Here is a 13,752-nt window from a genome sequence, read left to right as displayed (position 1 = left end):
CGAACCTGTGTCCCCTGCATTGGCAGGTGCATTCTTAACCACTGTGCTACAGGGAAGCCCACCATCTTTGTTTTAAAGTCTATTTTATCTGAGTATAGATACCCCAACTTGCTTTTGGTTTCCATTTGTGTGAAACAACTTTTCCAGCCCTTCACTTTCAGTCTGTGTGTGTTCTTACATCTGAAGTGAGTTTCTTATAGGCAGCATGTAGATGGGTCTTGTTTATCTATCCATTCAGCCACTCTATGTCTTTTGATTTAGTCCATGAACATGTAAAGTAATTATTGACAGGTATGTACTTATTGCTGTTTTGTTAATTGATTTTTGACTGTTTTGTAGTTCTTCTGTGTTTTTTTCTTCTTCTCTTGCTCTCCTCCCATGTGCTTTGGTGGTTTTCTTTGCTGTTATGGTTAGATTCCTTTCTCATTATCTATTGGGTATCTACTACAGGCTTTTGCTTTGTGATTACCACAATACTCACATATGACAGCCTATATATAAATAACAGCCTATTTTAAGTTGATAGCAAGGTAAGTTTGAGTACATTCTAAAACTCTATATTTTTACTACCCCTCCATGTTTTCTCTTTTTGATGTCATAATTTACATCTTTTTATTTTGTGTATTCCTTAATTATTGTACATATAGCTACTTTTACTACTTTTATCTTTTAACCTTCATAACAGCTTTATAAATGCCTAAATACTACCTTTACTATAAATATTTACCTTTACTGATAAAATTTTTACTTTCATTTTTTTGGTTACTAATTAGTACCTTTAGAGGTCCCTTTAACATTTCTTATAAAGTCATTTTAGTGGTGTGAACTTTAGCTTGTGCTTGTCTGGAAAACGGTTTTTCTCTCCTTTGATTCTGGATGACAATCTCACTGGGTAGGTTACTCTTGGTTGGAAGTTTTCCCCTTTCAGCATTTTGAATATATTGTGCTACTCCCCTCTAGCCTGTGAAGTTTCTCCTGAAAAATCTGCTTATAATCTTATGGGGCTGTGCACCACGTGCACACGTCATTTTACTCTTGCTGCTTTTAACATTCTCTCTTTAACTTTTGACATTTTAATTATAATGTACCTTGGTATGGATCTTTTGGGGTTCATCTTTTTGGAATTCTCTGGATCTGAATGTCTGTTTCCTTCCCCAGTTAATAAAGTTTTTCGCCATTATTTCTTCAAATAAGTTTTTTGCCCCTTTCTCTTTTTCTTCTCCTTCTGAACCCTCTATAATGCAAATGTTATTTTGCTTGATGTTGTCCCACAGATCGTTTAAGCTATTTCCACTTATTTATTTATTTATTTAGGTATAGTTGCTTTACAGTGTTGTGTTAATTTCTGCTGTATAATGAAGTGAATCAGCTATATGTATACCTATATCCCCTCCCTCTTGGACCTCCCCGCCCAACCCCCCCCATCCCACCCATCTAGGTCAACACAGAGCACCGAGCTGAGCTCCCTGGGCTATACAGCAGGTTTCTACTAGCTATCTATTTTACACATGGTAGTGTGTATATGCCAATCCTAATCTCCCAAATCGTCCCACTCCCCTTCCCCCCATGTCCACATGTTCATTTTCTATGTCTGCATCTCTACTCCTGCCCTGCAAATAGGTTCATCTGTACCATTTTTCTAGATTCCACATATATGTGCTAATATATGATATTTGTTTTTCTTTCTGACTTACATCATTCTGTATGACAGACTCTAGGTCCATCCACATCTCTACAAATAACCCAATTTCATTCCTTTTTATGGCTGAGTAATATTCCATTGTATATATGTACCACATCTTCTTTATCTGTTCATCTGTTGATGGACATTTAGGTTGCTTCCATGTCCTGGCTATTGTAAATAGTGCTGCAATTCATTTTTTTTTTTTCTTTTTTGCTCTTCTCTTTGGGTGAGTTCCACTACCCTGTCTTCCAGATCACTGATTCTTTCTCCTGCTTCAATTAGTCTGCTGTTGAATCCCTCTAGTGTATTTTCCAGTTCAGCTATTATATTCTTCAGTCATGTGCCTTCTTACATTTTCTATCTCTGTTAAAGTTCTCACTATGTTTATCCATTCTTTTCTGAGTTTGGTGAGGATCTTCATGACCATTCTTTTGAACTCTTGACCTAGTTGATTACTATTTCTATTTCACTAAGGTTTTTTTTTTTTCCTGGGTTTTTATCTTGTTCCTTCGTTTGGAACATATTCCTGTTTCCTCATTTTGCCTGACTCTCTGTGTTTGTTTCTATGCATTCTCCTTTCAGTCCTGAAGGAGAGGCCTTTGTAGGAGATGAACCTTGTTGTTCAACCTTGCCCTGGCTCTTGGTTGTCTCTCGAACCTTTGTGATTGTCTAAGCAGCCTGATTGGCTCTTGCTAGACCCCAGTTGTTGAGGGTGTGCCAATAGCTGTCAATGTTCCAAAGGGAGGATCTCAGTCAGTACCTAGGTTCAGGCTGATTGGAAGTCAGATCCTCAGGCAGCAGCTTTTAAAGTATGCAAATATATACAGTCCTCTGAGACTTCAGTTGTAAACCCTACTGGTCTGTAGACCAGGCAATTTGGAGGTGTCCCCCTGGTGACAATTGCAAAAATCAGGGTTCCAGGTGAGTCTATAAGCTCTTTGAGCTGTAGTATGGCCAAGGAAGAGCACAGAGAAGGCATCCCCAGCTTGTGTTCCCTGAGGGCACCTTCTTAGTCCCTAGATGTGTAGTAAACCTGAAGCCTGCCCTTCAGGCTGAAGCTCTAGGACAAGAAAATAGACCTTTCTTCACAGGAAGATCTGGAGCGTGTTCAGTGTGCTGTCTGTGTTATGCCCTAGGGGTGACGGCCTGTCGAGAACTGTCTCTCTGGTTGTTTCAGCCCCATGGGGCCCAGAAACACAAGTTTCCCTGGCCACCAGAGCCAGGCTATCAAGGAGTAGGCACCAGTGGCTTTAGTGGGGTGGGGTATGCCCATCAACACTAGCTACATAGAAGGAGCACAAAACTGGCACCCACTAGCCCCTCAGTCTCTGGAGAGAGCCCCCACCAGCTTCTGCCCCTCCAGCAGACACGTTAATATTAGCTAACACATCTCCTTCACATATGGTCTAGGCCCTTTTCAAACTGCTGCTTGCACACTTGGTCCCAGGGTGAGTAAGTCTGTGAGTGAACCCTTTAAGAGTGGAATCTCTGTTCCCTACAGCCCTTGGATACTTCTGGATGTAAGCCCCATTGGCTTTCAAAGTCAGATGTTTGAAGGGCTTGTCTCTGAGGTGCAGGTCTCAAGGGTTGGGGTCCTGATGTTGGGCATGAACCCCCTCACTCCTCAGGAAGAAGTTCCATACGTGTGAGATCCTTCCAGTCGTGGGTTGCCACCAAAAACAAGGGTTTTTGGTGAGACCGAATCTTTGCCTCTCCTACCTTCTTCACGTGGTCCTTTTATCCTTTGTTGTGAAGGATCTGTTCAGCTAGTTTTCAGGTCTTTTTCAGAGGAAATTGTTCCATATACAGCTGTGTATTTGCTGTTTCCATGGGAGGAGGTGAGTTCAGGCTTTTCCTACACTGCCATCTTGAAAGGCCTCTTGTACAGTTTTCATTTTAAATTCTTTTTCAAACTGGAATGTTGTTACTTGCCATTTAACTGTGATTTAATATCCCTTATGGTTATACTTTTCCAATAAAGAATAGTTTAAGTTAAAAAAAAGGTTAAAGATAAGTTTCCTTGAGTTTGCAGCCTTACCAAGCTACCTAACTAGACAACATTGCCATCTAGTGGCCTAAACATACTACAGCCATCACCTTTGGGGTGGGAGTTGGGGTCCTAGCATAGGTCTGAGGGGGTGTGTCCAGGAAGTGCAATGTTAACAGTGATGCCAAAGTCACATCAAGAACATACAAACTCTTCCAGAGCAAACACGTGAGACCTTCAGTTGGAGAATCCAAAGTTGTACCAGCTCCACAGAGAAAAAAGTACCACTGCCATTGAAACAATCTTTTGATCTGCCTCACTTATTTATTTCCTTTTCTTTGAAATTTTAGGGTCCATTTTTTCATTCCCTTGTTCACCTACTGCTTGAAAACATTTTCCAAACATTCTCTCATCTTTACGAAAAGGATGTTACCCTCCATCGCCATGACCAGGTAAAGACGCAGGAATCAGATTGCTAATGGTGGTCAGGAACTCCACATGGGGGTCAGTCTGCGCCTTCATGGAGAACTAGAATGAGCAAGCAAGAGCTCGGCTTTGGTCTAAACAAGACGATGCTTTAAGAGACAGGAAACTAGAAGACTTACAAGCATGGAGCAGATGCAGCTTCAACTGAGATTCCAAATATTCTAGAGATAAATATTCTTAGCAAACATCCCTTGGGGCCGCTCCTTTCGTTAAAATCAGATACTCAGGGTTTCTCCTGATTGACTAGAAGGTTTATGTAATCCGTTGCTTCTGCAACTAGGCCACCTATGGCAACCACCATCAACTGCCAGAAAAGCATGACGGGCATGAAGAAACATGCCCAAGACGGGACCATTATCAGAACACCACTGATAGGTTCTTGCCAACCCTCATCTCTGACCCTGTACAGGTAAGATCAATAGAAGTTGAGAGTACAAACAAAACAGCCATTGTCTTTTTCAACCCACTTTTGATGAAATAAGGATAGAAACAAAAAACATCAGTTTAGATCTGTTTGAACAAAGGAACGGTAAGAAAGCTGGAAGAGGCAATTTTCAGAAATCCAAATATGTGCTTCTCCAAAATTTGCATAAGAGGCTGAGTCATGCCCACGCAAATGGATCTTAGTTCAAATTCATGTTAGAAAAATCTGGAACACACTTACTTCCCATATGCAAATCTCCTAGGAAAACAGCCGTGGGTTCTTACCTATAATAAAAAGAATCTCCACTGCAATGTCACTGACTGTTGTGCTCCGAGTTGTCGATAGGTCATCATTGCCAATAAAGCAAACGTTGTAAGGTACGGTCACGGCAACATAAAACGTTGCCAATAGAATAAGCCAGTCCCAGCCGGCTTTGAAAGTGCTAAAATGCAAAAGTATGAATTTGGACTTTTTTGCATCAGAAACTTTATACTCCGGAAATGCTGGTTTATCTACAAAAACATTCTGTGGATAAAGACAAAAAGGAGAGAAGGGAGAAACACAACATTAGAAATAACGAACACACAGCCTTAAACACATGGGGAGAATTATTTATACATACAATGTCAATACATCTTTTTTTTTGAATTTTAGAATTTTATTTATTTTTTTATACAGCAGGTTCTTATTAGTTATCCATTTTATACTTATTAGTGTATATATGTCAATCCCAATCTCCCAACAATGTCAATACATCTTACAAGTGACTTTTAGAAGTTGGTGATGCAAAAAGTAGACTTTTAAGTATGTTAAAATCGGGAAGAGATCTTTGTTATTAGTGACAGGAATATGCAGAGTGTAGTCACCAGTGTTAATAAGTGACTAATCCAGATTTTGTTCATGAGGAATAAAAAGAGCGCTACCTAAAATGTCACCTAGAAACATCCAAAGTTGCAAGTATAAGCCTACGTACATTATAAACACAAAGATACAGTTATGTTCCTACTGTCATGGGGACATTCCATATACTTATAGTTTTGAGGTGACAGTCATTATCTAAAGAATATTTGGGGCCTGAAATACTTCTAATAGCAGCAAAGGTACCATTTTTTTTTTCTCAAAAGGTTAGAGCTATATGATCAATTCAATTGTAAATAGCTGTTAACATGTCTTTCAAACTATAAGCAGGTTGTGCTGACTACTTGCATTTTGTATTATGGTTGTTGGTGAAGTTTCCAGCTGGGAACCCAAATCTCATAACCTTGATGGACATAGACTTATTCTGGCACTGGCTAGCCCTTGTTAAGAGGGCAAAGCAAGAAACAGTTACTTAACAGTTATTATTCAAGTCATGGGAGGAGAAAGGCAATGTTCACTGTGCAGCTGATTAAATGCAGAAGAATAGCTGGAGTTTTTATAACTGCAAAAGCACTTCACTTTGAAAGCAGTCCAAATTGAGGAACAATTCTCTTTATTGCTGTGAGACAAAGGGAGGCCCAACAATAACATGTGTGGCAATTTGACAGCCTATGACCAGATACTTGCAGACCTTGCTTTGACCTCAATTAATGAGAAATACAAGATAGGTAATGGAAACTTAAATTTGAAAGTTACGTTGAATGAACAGAACAGTTCAAAGTTCTTGAATACCTGTTACTTGCAGGTCGCAGTGTGTTTTCTTGTTTCCGGCACTGAAGGAAGGGCAAATTAATGTGGTATGTCCAGGGATTCCTAAAGTACTTGGAATCAGGAGCACAAGCTCTTTAGTGGAGACCCTCAGTGCCCAAATATTTCTGCTCCCTTAATATGAATGCCTCTCCTATCCTGCATCTCTCCTTGGTAGGTATTTACAACACACGTTGCTACTTCCTGTTTATAATCTCACTCATCCCACAGGGCACCTCATAAAGCCAGGATTTTGTGGTGAGGGAGGGCCTGCTTCACTCCTTCCAGATGGTTCTTTGATGCCCATCTGCCACCATGTCTATGCTCCATTCAACTCCCTGACGTGACCTGCCTCCTTTGCCTCATTTTCTGGTTTCTAGGAACAGGTTCCAAAGGTGGATTATGACATAAAACTGAGGAAGGAAGAAGAAAGTAACCCCTGTTGGGCCTCTCATCAAAGCTGAGGCTGGTGCATCGAAGAAGAGAGAGTTGGGGTCCATAAGTATAAATCTCAAGGTTGACAAGCACTTCTACTTACAATAGGACATGATGGATTCCAATACGATTTTTTTTCAAATATTTACTGCGATAACACATAACCAGAAGCCATGGAAGAATATTTCAATTTTTATCCAAATAAGTCTTTTTCTATCATGTTACAGAAATGAAATGTTGACTTTATTTGAGGGAGAAGCCAGCTCTAGGAGTGAAGGCTGGGCAAACTCAAGAAGTAAAGTATTTTTTTATTGAATTATGTTGATTATATGAAGCATTAGTGATGCTGATGAAAAAGGTCAGCCATGTAATAGTTATCTCCACAAATCAGAAAATAAATCACATGATTTCATTTTTATAGGCTACTTAAAATATAGGATTTAAGTTATTTTAAAATATACTGAGAATCCAATACATTTCAGATTAGACTTAAATTTTAAAAGGTTTTTCATTCAAATTCTGCATACATCCTGACACAATCACCTGAGTGAAGAAAAGAGATGTCCTTCTCCTCCTGCTTCTCTATTTGTAAAGTTTTATCAAAACCCTTTTGAATGGAAGAAAATTTCTAACAATTGGAAAGTGTGCTTTTAGCAAGTAAGGGGGAAAAGACATATTATTTATAACCCTGAAACCTATGAAGTTTGCCTAAAGAATAATACAACCAACTATCCTTGATGTTAGTTATATATATTATTTATTAATTTTCAAGCCTATTGTTTAGTACCAATGGTGTTTGAGTAGTTTAACCTCTACCCTATGTATTACTGACACAGAGTAGTTAAGGCCAAAGCCTAATCAAGGTAACTGTTTCCTAAACTATTTTTGCAACATGTCTTTGAAATTAACATCCAAATGAACAAAGGGATGGGAAAATGTTTCTACAGTCATTATGCTGAGTAATTGCAAGGTAGCATATGCCTTCGACGACTACCAGCCCGGTACCCTGTTGGTAATATGTGGGCATCTAAAGCACTGTCCCTTCAAGCTCCCAAGGCTCCCATGTGATCTTTGGGTTGAAGACATTTGCATCATCCCAATGTCATGTAATAGACAGAGTAACAAATCAAGGAAACCAGAAATTAAAAACCTTTTCCAAGAGGTACCATGTGGCAAAGTTAGAGCCAGGATTAAAGGGTGTTACATCCTGATTCTCAGAGCTTGCTAATGGCCTGATGAGCTAATTTGTTCTGAGTTGAATCATACATTCCTATTCCACAGAACTGTATGAGAGAAGCAGCAAGGTAGGGGCAGAAGCACCGTGGCTTTGAGTCAGAAGATTCATGGATGGGTCCCACATCTCCTGGTTCTACTTTTGAGATCTCAAATAAGTTGTTCTTTTCCATCTTTAAATTGGAACGAATAAAAATCATATCTAGTAATGGCTTGCTGTAAGGATCACATGATATGATAACAGCAAAAAGAATTTGTAAATAGCAAAGAGCTACAAAAACATTAAGAAGTCTTTTTTTGGGGCACATGAATGTTAATATATCCAGAATTCCCCAAAGACGGATTGTCTAGCCAGTAAACCATTCAGATCATTGTTTCCTCTTCCCTCTTCTCTCTTTCTGTTGTCTTTTAGTCATTCTGCCCTGTTCTCCTTGAAAAGAGATGGTGAACAAGGCCAGTCCTGATTCCACATTTCCTTTTCAGAAATAAGATGTTACCTGTATTGTCAGATTCACTGTGCTGATTTGACACCTTTCCTTACCATGTATTATTTTAATGCTCCACCCTGATATTTCTACTTCTTAAATAAATGCAATTTAGCAAATTAGCCAAGGGGTGGGAGTTATGATTTTTTAAATAAGATTTTTAAGTACTGTCTGTACTTTGTTGAATCAAAAGGGGAAAAACAGCATGTTCTGTGAATGCATTTTTAAGCTCACTAATACTTGGTACATTTAAATGACTCTGGACTAAATGCTAGAAGAGTGTCATCTTTCAGCATTACAGAATCTCAAGCTAATATTTGTTTAGGTGTTTTGCTGGCTGGCTTGCATAGAATCAACCCCAGGTGTGGTTACCTTTGTTTCTTCCTAGAACGTGTTTACTGTTACTAAGGCTGACTTGGTAACTGAAGGCAGGTATAATGAGGAACCAGGGGAAGGATTCAGAAATCTAGTGGTGTGCATGGTTTGAAGTCTATCCCTGGACTCTCAGGAAACCAATGTGACATACGGGTGTCCCTAGAAAATCTTTATATTAAGCCAAGACAAACTAAACAGAATGTGACTCTTACAGCGGCGCATGGCAGATCAGCACCGGCATGGGTGATGGTCCTGGAGCACAAACAGATGCACATAGCTTGTCTGGTTTCCAGAGGGGAATCACACTGAAGCACAACCAGGTTGGCAGCCCTTTCACGTGAGATCGTGCTCTACACCTGGGCTGGTGCATCTTTGCTCACTAAAATCAGGTAAGTGGATACTTTGTGTTTCTGATGCATGACTGCTTTAGCAAAGCATCCGAATGTCAGATTAGGTAGTCTCAAGCTCTCTGTGTACAATGAGGTGCCAAAGACTCTCCTGTGTCCTTTACTCCCAGAATCTCGGGATCTGAGATCAATTCCAAAACAGCAATGGTTGTTTGATATGACTTTTTCTAAAGTCATTGGCAAGTTAGACCCCGAGTCTTGATGTCTGTTGCCCATAGTCACACATACCCCCAAAGTTCTATGTTCTGGAGATTCCGCAAGGCAGATTAATGACACTACCATCATTTGAAAAATCATCTTTGAATATCTACAACCAAACAGACAGAGTTCTGGATCTCCGAGTGAAGTCTCTTAGTTCTCAGAACCAATGATAAAATTAGCTGTGAAATCCTGGAGGATGTGTGTCACTTAAAACTCTACAGAGTCACCTTTTACAGGCACAGTTGACAGATAACCACCAGGTTTCAGAGAGGAGCCCTACCGTAATTTACTAAGAGTGCGACTTTAAAAAAAACCCATATAATATATGGCATGTCACTTCAAACCCAGTTCCAAGGTGTGAAATTTCCAACTCTGTGTTGCATAAAATGTAAATTTTCCAAATAAAGTAATGACTTTGATTTGTTCATGGCCCCCCTGGATGAAAGCATTCAGTGAAATTAGATAAAGTGCAAAACAGATGGAGCTAAAATTAAATTTGAGAAATTTTAACCAACAAACTATGGATGTGTAATATAACTTGTTCATAAAATGTAACCAGTCCCATTTGCAGTGTCCCTAGTACCATATTGTACTGAAATAATATTCTATGCTGTGATAACACTATGATTAATCATTTTTATTACAGAAATGCCTCGTGACTGCTGACCTTTTCCAGTTTGTTTTTCGTAGGAAAGCACAAGCCAAAGTGGAAAAAAAATCTAGCAAAGCCAATAAATGCATAATTGGAGGCTTTCTTTTGTGAATCAAACACTGCCACCAAGGGAGAGTCTAGCATTCACTGTGTACACACACACCACCTACATTATTTATTTTCAATTTGTTCTTTTCTCTTCTTTGCAGGTGGCCAGAGATGTGATAAAGGACCGCTCGGCTCCGTCTCCGGGCTGAATCAAAGTGGGTCCCTGTTCTTGATCTCCCTTTGGCTTTGTCTGGGGGAAAATAAAACTCATTAAGCATCAATGAATGTATCATTTGACCCCAAGAATGTCATTTTGGCAGTTCCTTCTTAAGAGCACACAGTACGTGTTTTTCAACACCTAAAATTATTTGCTGGCTCCTAATGACATTTAACGGAATTTTAGTTCCTTACAATTTATTTATTTTTATCATCATATTAACATCATTATTTTTAAAAATTAAAGTAAAACATACAAGAGCACAGAGAAACTTTCAAACAGTTCAGGAAAGCATTAAGCAAAAAACTCTTACTCCTTCCTTCCTGCCGTTCCACGTTCATATCCCTAATTCTACTTTCAACTTTTTTTCTCAATTTTTTCCAGAAAAATATCTAATACATATGCTATATCCACATTTATATTTATTTCTTTGCATAAATGGAAGTTTGCAATAAAAACTATTTATATTTTACTTTTTCCACATCAAAGTAATGTAAATCATTTCTAATTTGCCCATTATAGTTCTCTGCCATTCTTTTTTACAGCTAAGAGTGTACCATGTTAAGGATATAACTAGTCTTATTTCCTTTACTATTTCCCTATCATGAACATTTGTTTTGTCCAGGAGTTTTAAAAAATCTGTGTAGATAATCCTGCAATGAAAATTCTTAAATGCATAGAGCTGTGCATTGGTATGCCAAGATATTCAGTAAACAAATTACTAGGAGTGGATATGTACATTACAAATTTTGGTATACATATTCCGAATTTAATTCCAGCAACTTACACTCCCAGCAACATTGAGTGGATGTGTCTGCTTTACCACAGACATCAAAATTATGAAATATAAAATAAGAGTAGCCTAACATTTTAATAGCTGAAAGATGCCATAACATTGTTTGAAGTTGCATTTTTAAAATGATGAGTGTGGATAAACATTCACTTAAATATTATTGTCCAATTGCATTTATTCTTATGAAGTCTATTCGTATTATTTTTGTCAATTTTGAAATTAAGTTGGTACTTTCTATTTATTTGCATGAGCTCTTTGTATATTAGTTACCATTTTCTTATCACACATGCTGTTGACAATGATCCCCTTTTGTTACTTGACGTTGGATTTTTATTTATGCTGTATAAAAATTTTACATATTTTATGTTGTCAGACTTATCATCTATAAATTTTTGGTGTCTAGACTTTATGTCCTGCATAACCAAACTGTCTTCACTCAAAAATTATTTTTAAAAAATCTATGTCTGCTTTCTTCCAACATGTTTATGTCTTCATTTTTTAATTTTAAACATTTAAATTTTTAATCCAATTGGACTCTATTTTAAATTAGGTAAGAATTCGGCTCTTTTATTTTCTTTCCAAAGGCCTACTGCCAAAGAGAAATATATAAATTGACTCTATGAAATGAAGAAACATTTAGTGTTTATTTGGTCAGTTGGTGAACATATAATTTTATGCTTAATAAATTCTATATATATGACAATAATTGCAAAATATAAAAATTAAAAACTTTTTATCTAAGCTTCATCATCAAGCCTCTGTAGTACTTTGAAGGCTGTTTGATTCCTCTTCATAAAAATGATTTGGTTTGGTTGCTACACTGGGGAAGCCATGTAACTATTATTGATGGCCAGTGTGTGCCAGGCCCTGTTCTAGATCCTCAGTATTAACCAATTTCAATTAATCTTCATAAATACTCAGTGAGATAAGCATTATTATCCTCCATTTACAGAGGAGAAAACTGAAAGGTCACATGACCACATGGCTAGTTAGGAGTAGAGCCAGTCTGTGAAGCCAGATTGGTCTAAATTCTCTACTTCCACATGTAGCCCAAGTCCTTTAATGACTTAAATCAATGTTCAAATGCTTCTTGGTGTTAAGTGTCACATAGATGAATGTGTCATAATCAGTGCCCCTCTCAGCCTGATCTCCAGGTGTTTTAAGGCCTTTAATTCCCGCCCCCCATTCTCAGTCCACACTGGGATGTTTTTAATGACCAGAAAATAGGATGCTTTTATTCATGGCAAAAGTCTAATCTGATGTTACATGTTTTTTCATTGCTCACCTTTTGCTTCAAACTTTGAAAGAATATTTAAAATAGAATATATTACTATAGACCTGAATCAATAAAAACAGATTAACAAAAAAACACAACGTAGAAGATCAAAAGGGGTACTTTTTTTTTGGAAACTCGATTGAACAAAGCACATTTTATTGTATTACTTAACGTTAAGGTTACGTCTTCATGTGTAAAGTTTTTTTGGTCTGCATAGAAGTCTTCTAAGTAGCATCTGAAAATGTAATAATTAATCGATCAGGGTGTAATTTTTACATATAGTTAAATTGGGAAATTGCCAGAGTTTTAAGATAGTGTCTACAGGAATGTGGTAGGAAAGGCCAGCAGGCTGCTTATGCAGTGTCCGTCGGTATGAAAATGACGGATGGAATTACAATGCTAACTACAAAATGGACCAGATTAGAGATTTATGACAGTCAATAAGCCAAATCCCTTCTCTGTGGAGAAATCTAATTATGGGTGAGATATTCCAAATCAAACAACCGGACTTTTATAATCTTAAAAAATAATCCCTCAAAGGGAAATATCAGAGAAACGTATGTGTCTTGGTCTTGGCTCTAAGTGGAAGGGAGAAAGAAAAGGTTTCCTTGAAAAGTTTTCATCATGATTTAACCCTCATGCAAGATTGGGATTGAAAATCATTCCACTTAGGTGATCGAAAATCTCCCAGGCAAAGGAATGAATTTAAAATGGTCCTGGGTTGGTAGCTCCCAAATGAAAAAAAAAAAAAAAATCAAAAATAGCATTGGGAACAACTCACTTAAATAAAAAAATAGTCTTGACAGTGAAACTCATATTTTTCATATAAATACAAACACATAAAATATACATATGAAATACATTTGAAACACAAGTGTGTTTGTGTGTATGACTAGAAACAAGCCAAATGTCCATAAACAAAAAAGAAATGCATAAATGGTTGTATAGTTATGACATAGGATGTTAAAATTCCATTAAACTAGACTTAGTGAGAATAATTGGAAAATGAATGAAATGGTGCCCCTACCTGTTGGCACAGAAAGATGTCAAAAACACAATGCTAAGTACAAAAGCAATAAAGATGAGCACTGACAAAATGGCAACATTTTTATAATATTCACACACATGCAAAACTAAGTAATATACAAAACTAAGTAATATACCATCTAGGGAAATGTATGTGCTACAAAACTACCCATAATCATATGATTACAGCAAATTGCAGAGACTGGAAAATGTAGTCTCTAGCTGGGTTACCATGTGCCTTACTAAATGGAATTAGTAAAATTATGTTTTGTTAAACTGGATTTGGGGTGTATGGGGATTTTTAAAAATATTTTCATATTATATGTATTACAGATATTATATTTTTGAATGTAAAAAA

General features: G+C 37.5%; 1 protein-coding gene across 1 annotated transcript in view; it reads right to left on the bottom strand.

Annotated features, from left to right (window-relative positions):
* The window catches only part of KCNH8 (potassium voltage-gated channel subfamily H member 8), a gene marked incomplete at both ends in the record, with an annotated part of 389,811 nt that overhangs the window by 165,244 nt on the left and 210,815 nt on the right, over window positions 1–13,752 (bottom strand). Inside the window, 2 exons of the mRNA XM_082840176.1 lie at window positions 4,866–5,106; window positions 10,205–10,332. Of these exons, the coding sequence (XP_082696302.1) occupies window positions 4,866–5,106; window positions 10,205–10,332 (369 nt within the window). The remainder of the gene's footprint in view (window positions 1–4,865; window positions 5,107–10,204; window positions 10,333–13,752) is intronic.

The sequence above is a fragment of the Leucopleurus acutus genome, assembly GCF_964270905.1.
Source record: "Leucopleurus acutus genome assembly, chromosome: 5".
Lineage (NCBI taxonomy): Eukaryota > Metazoa > Chordata > Mammalia > Artiodactyla > Delphinidae > Leucopleurus > Leucopleurus acutus.
This window is presented reverse-complemented; position numbering and strand designations above follow the sequence as displayed.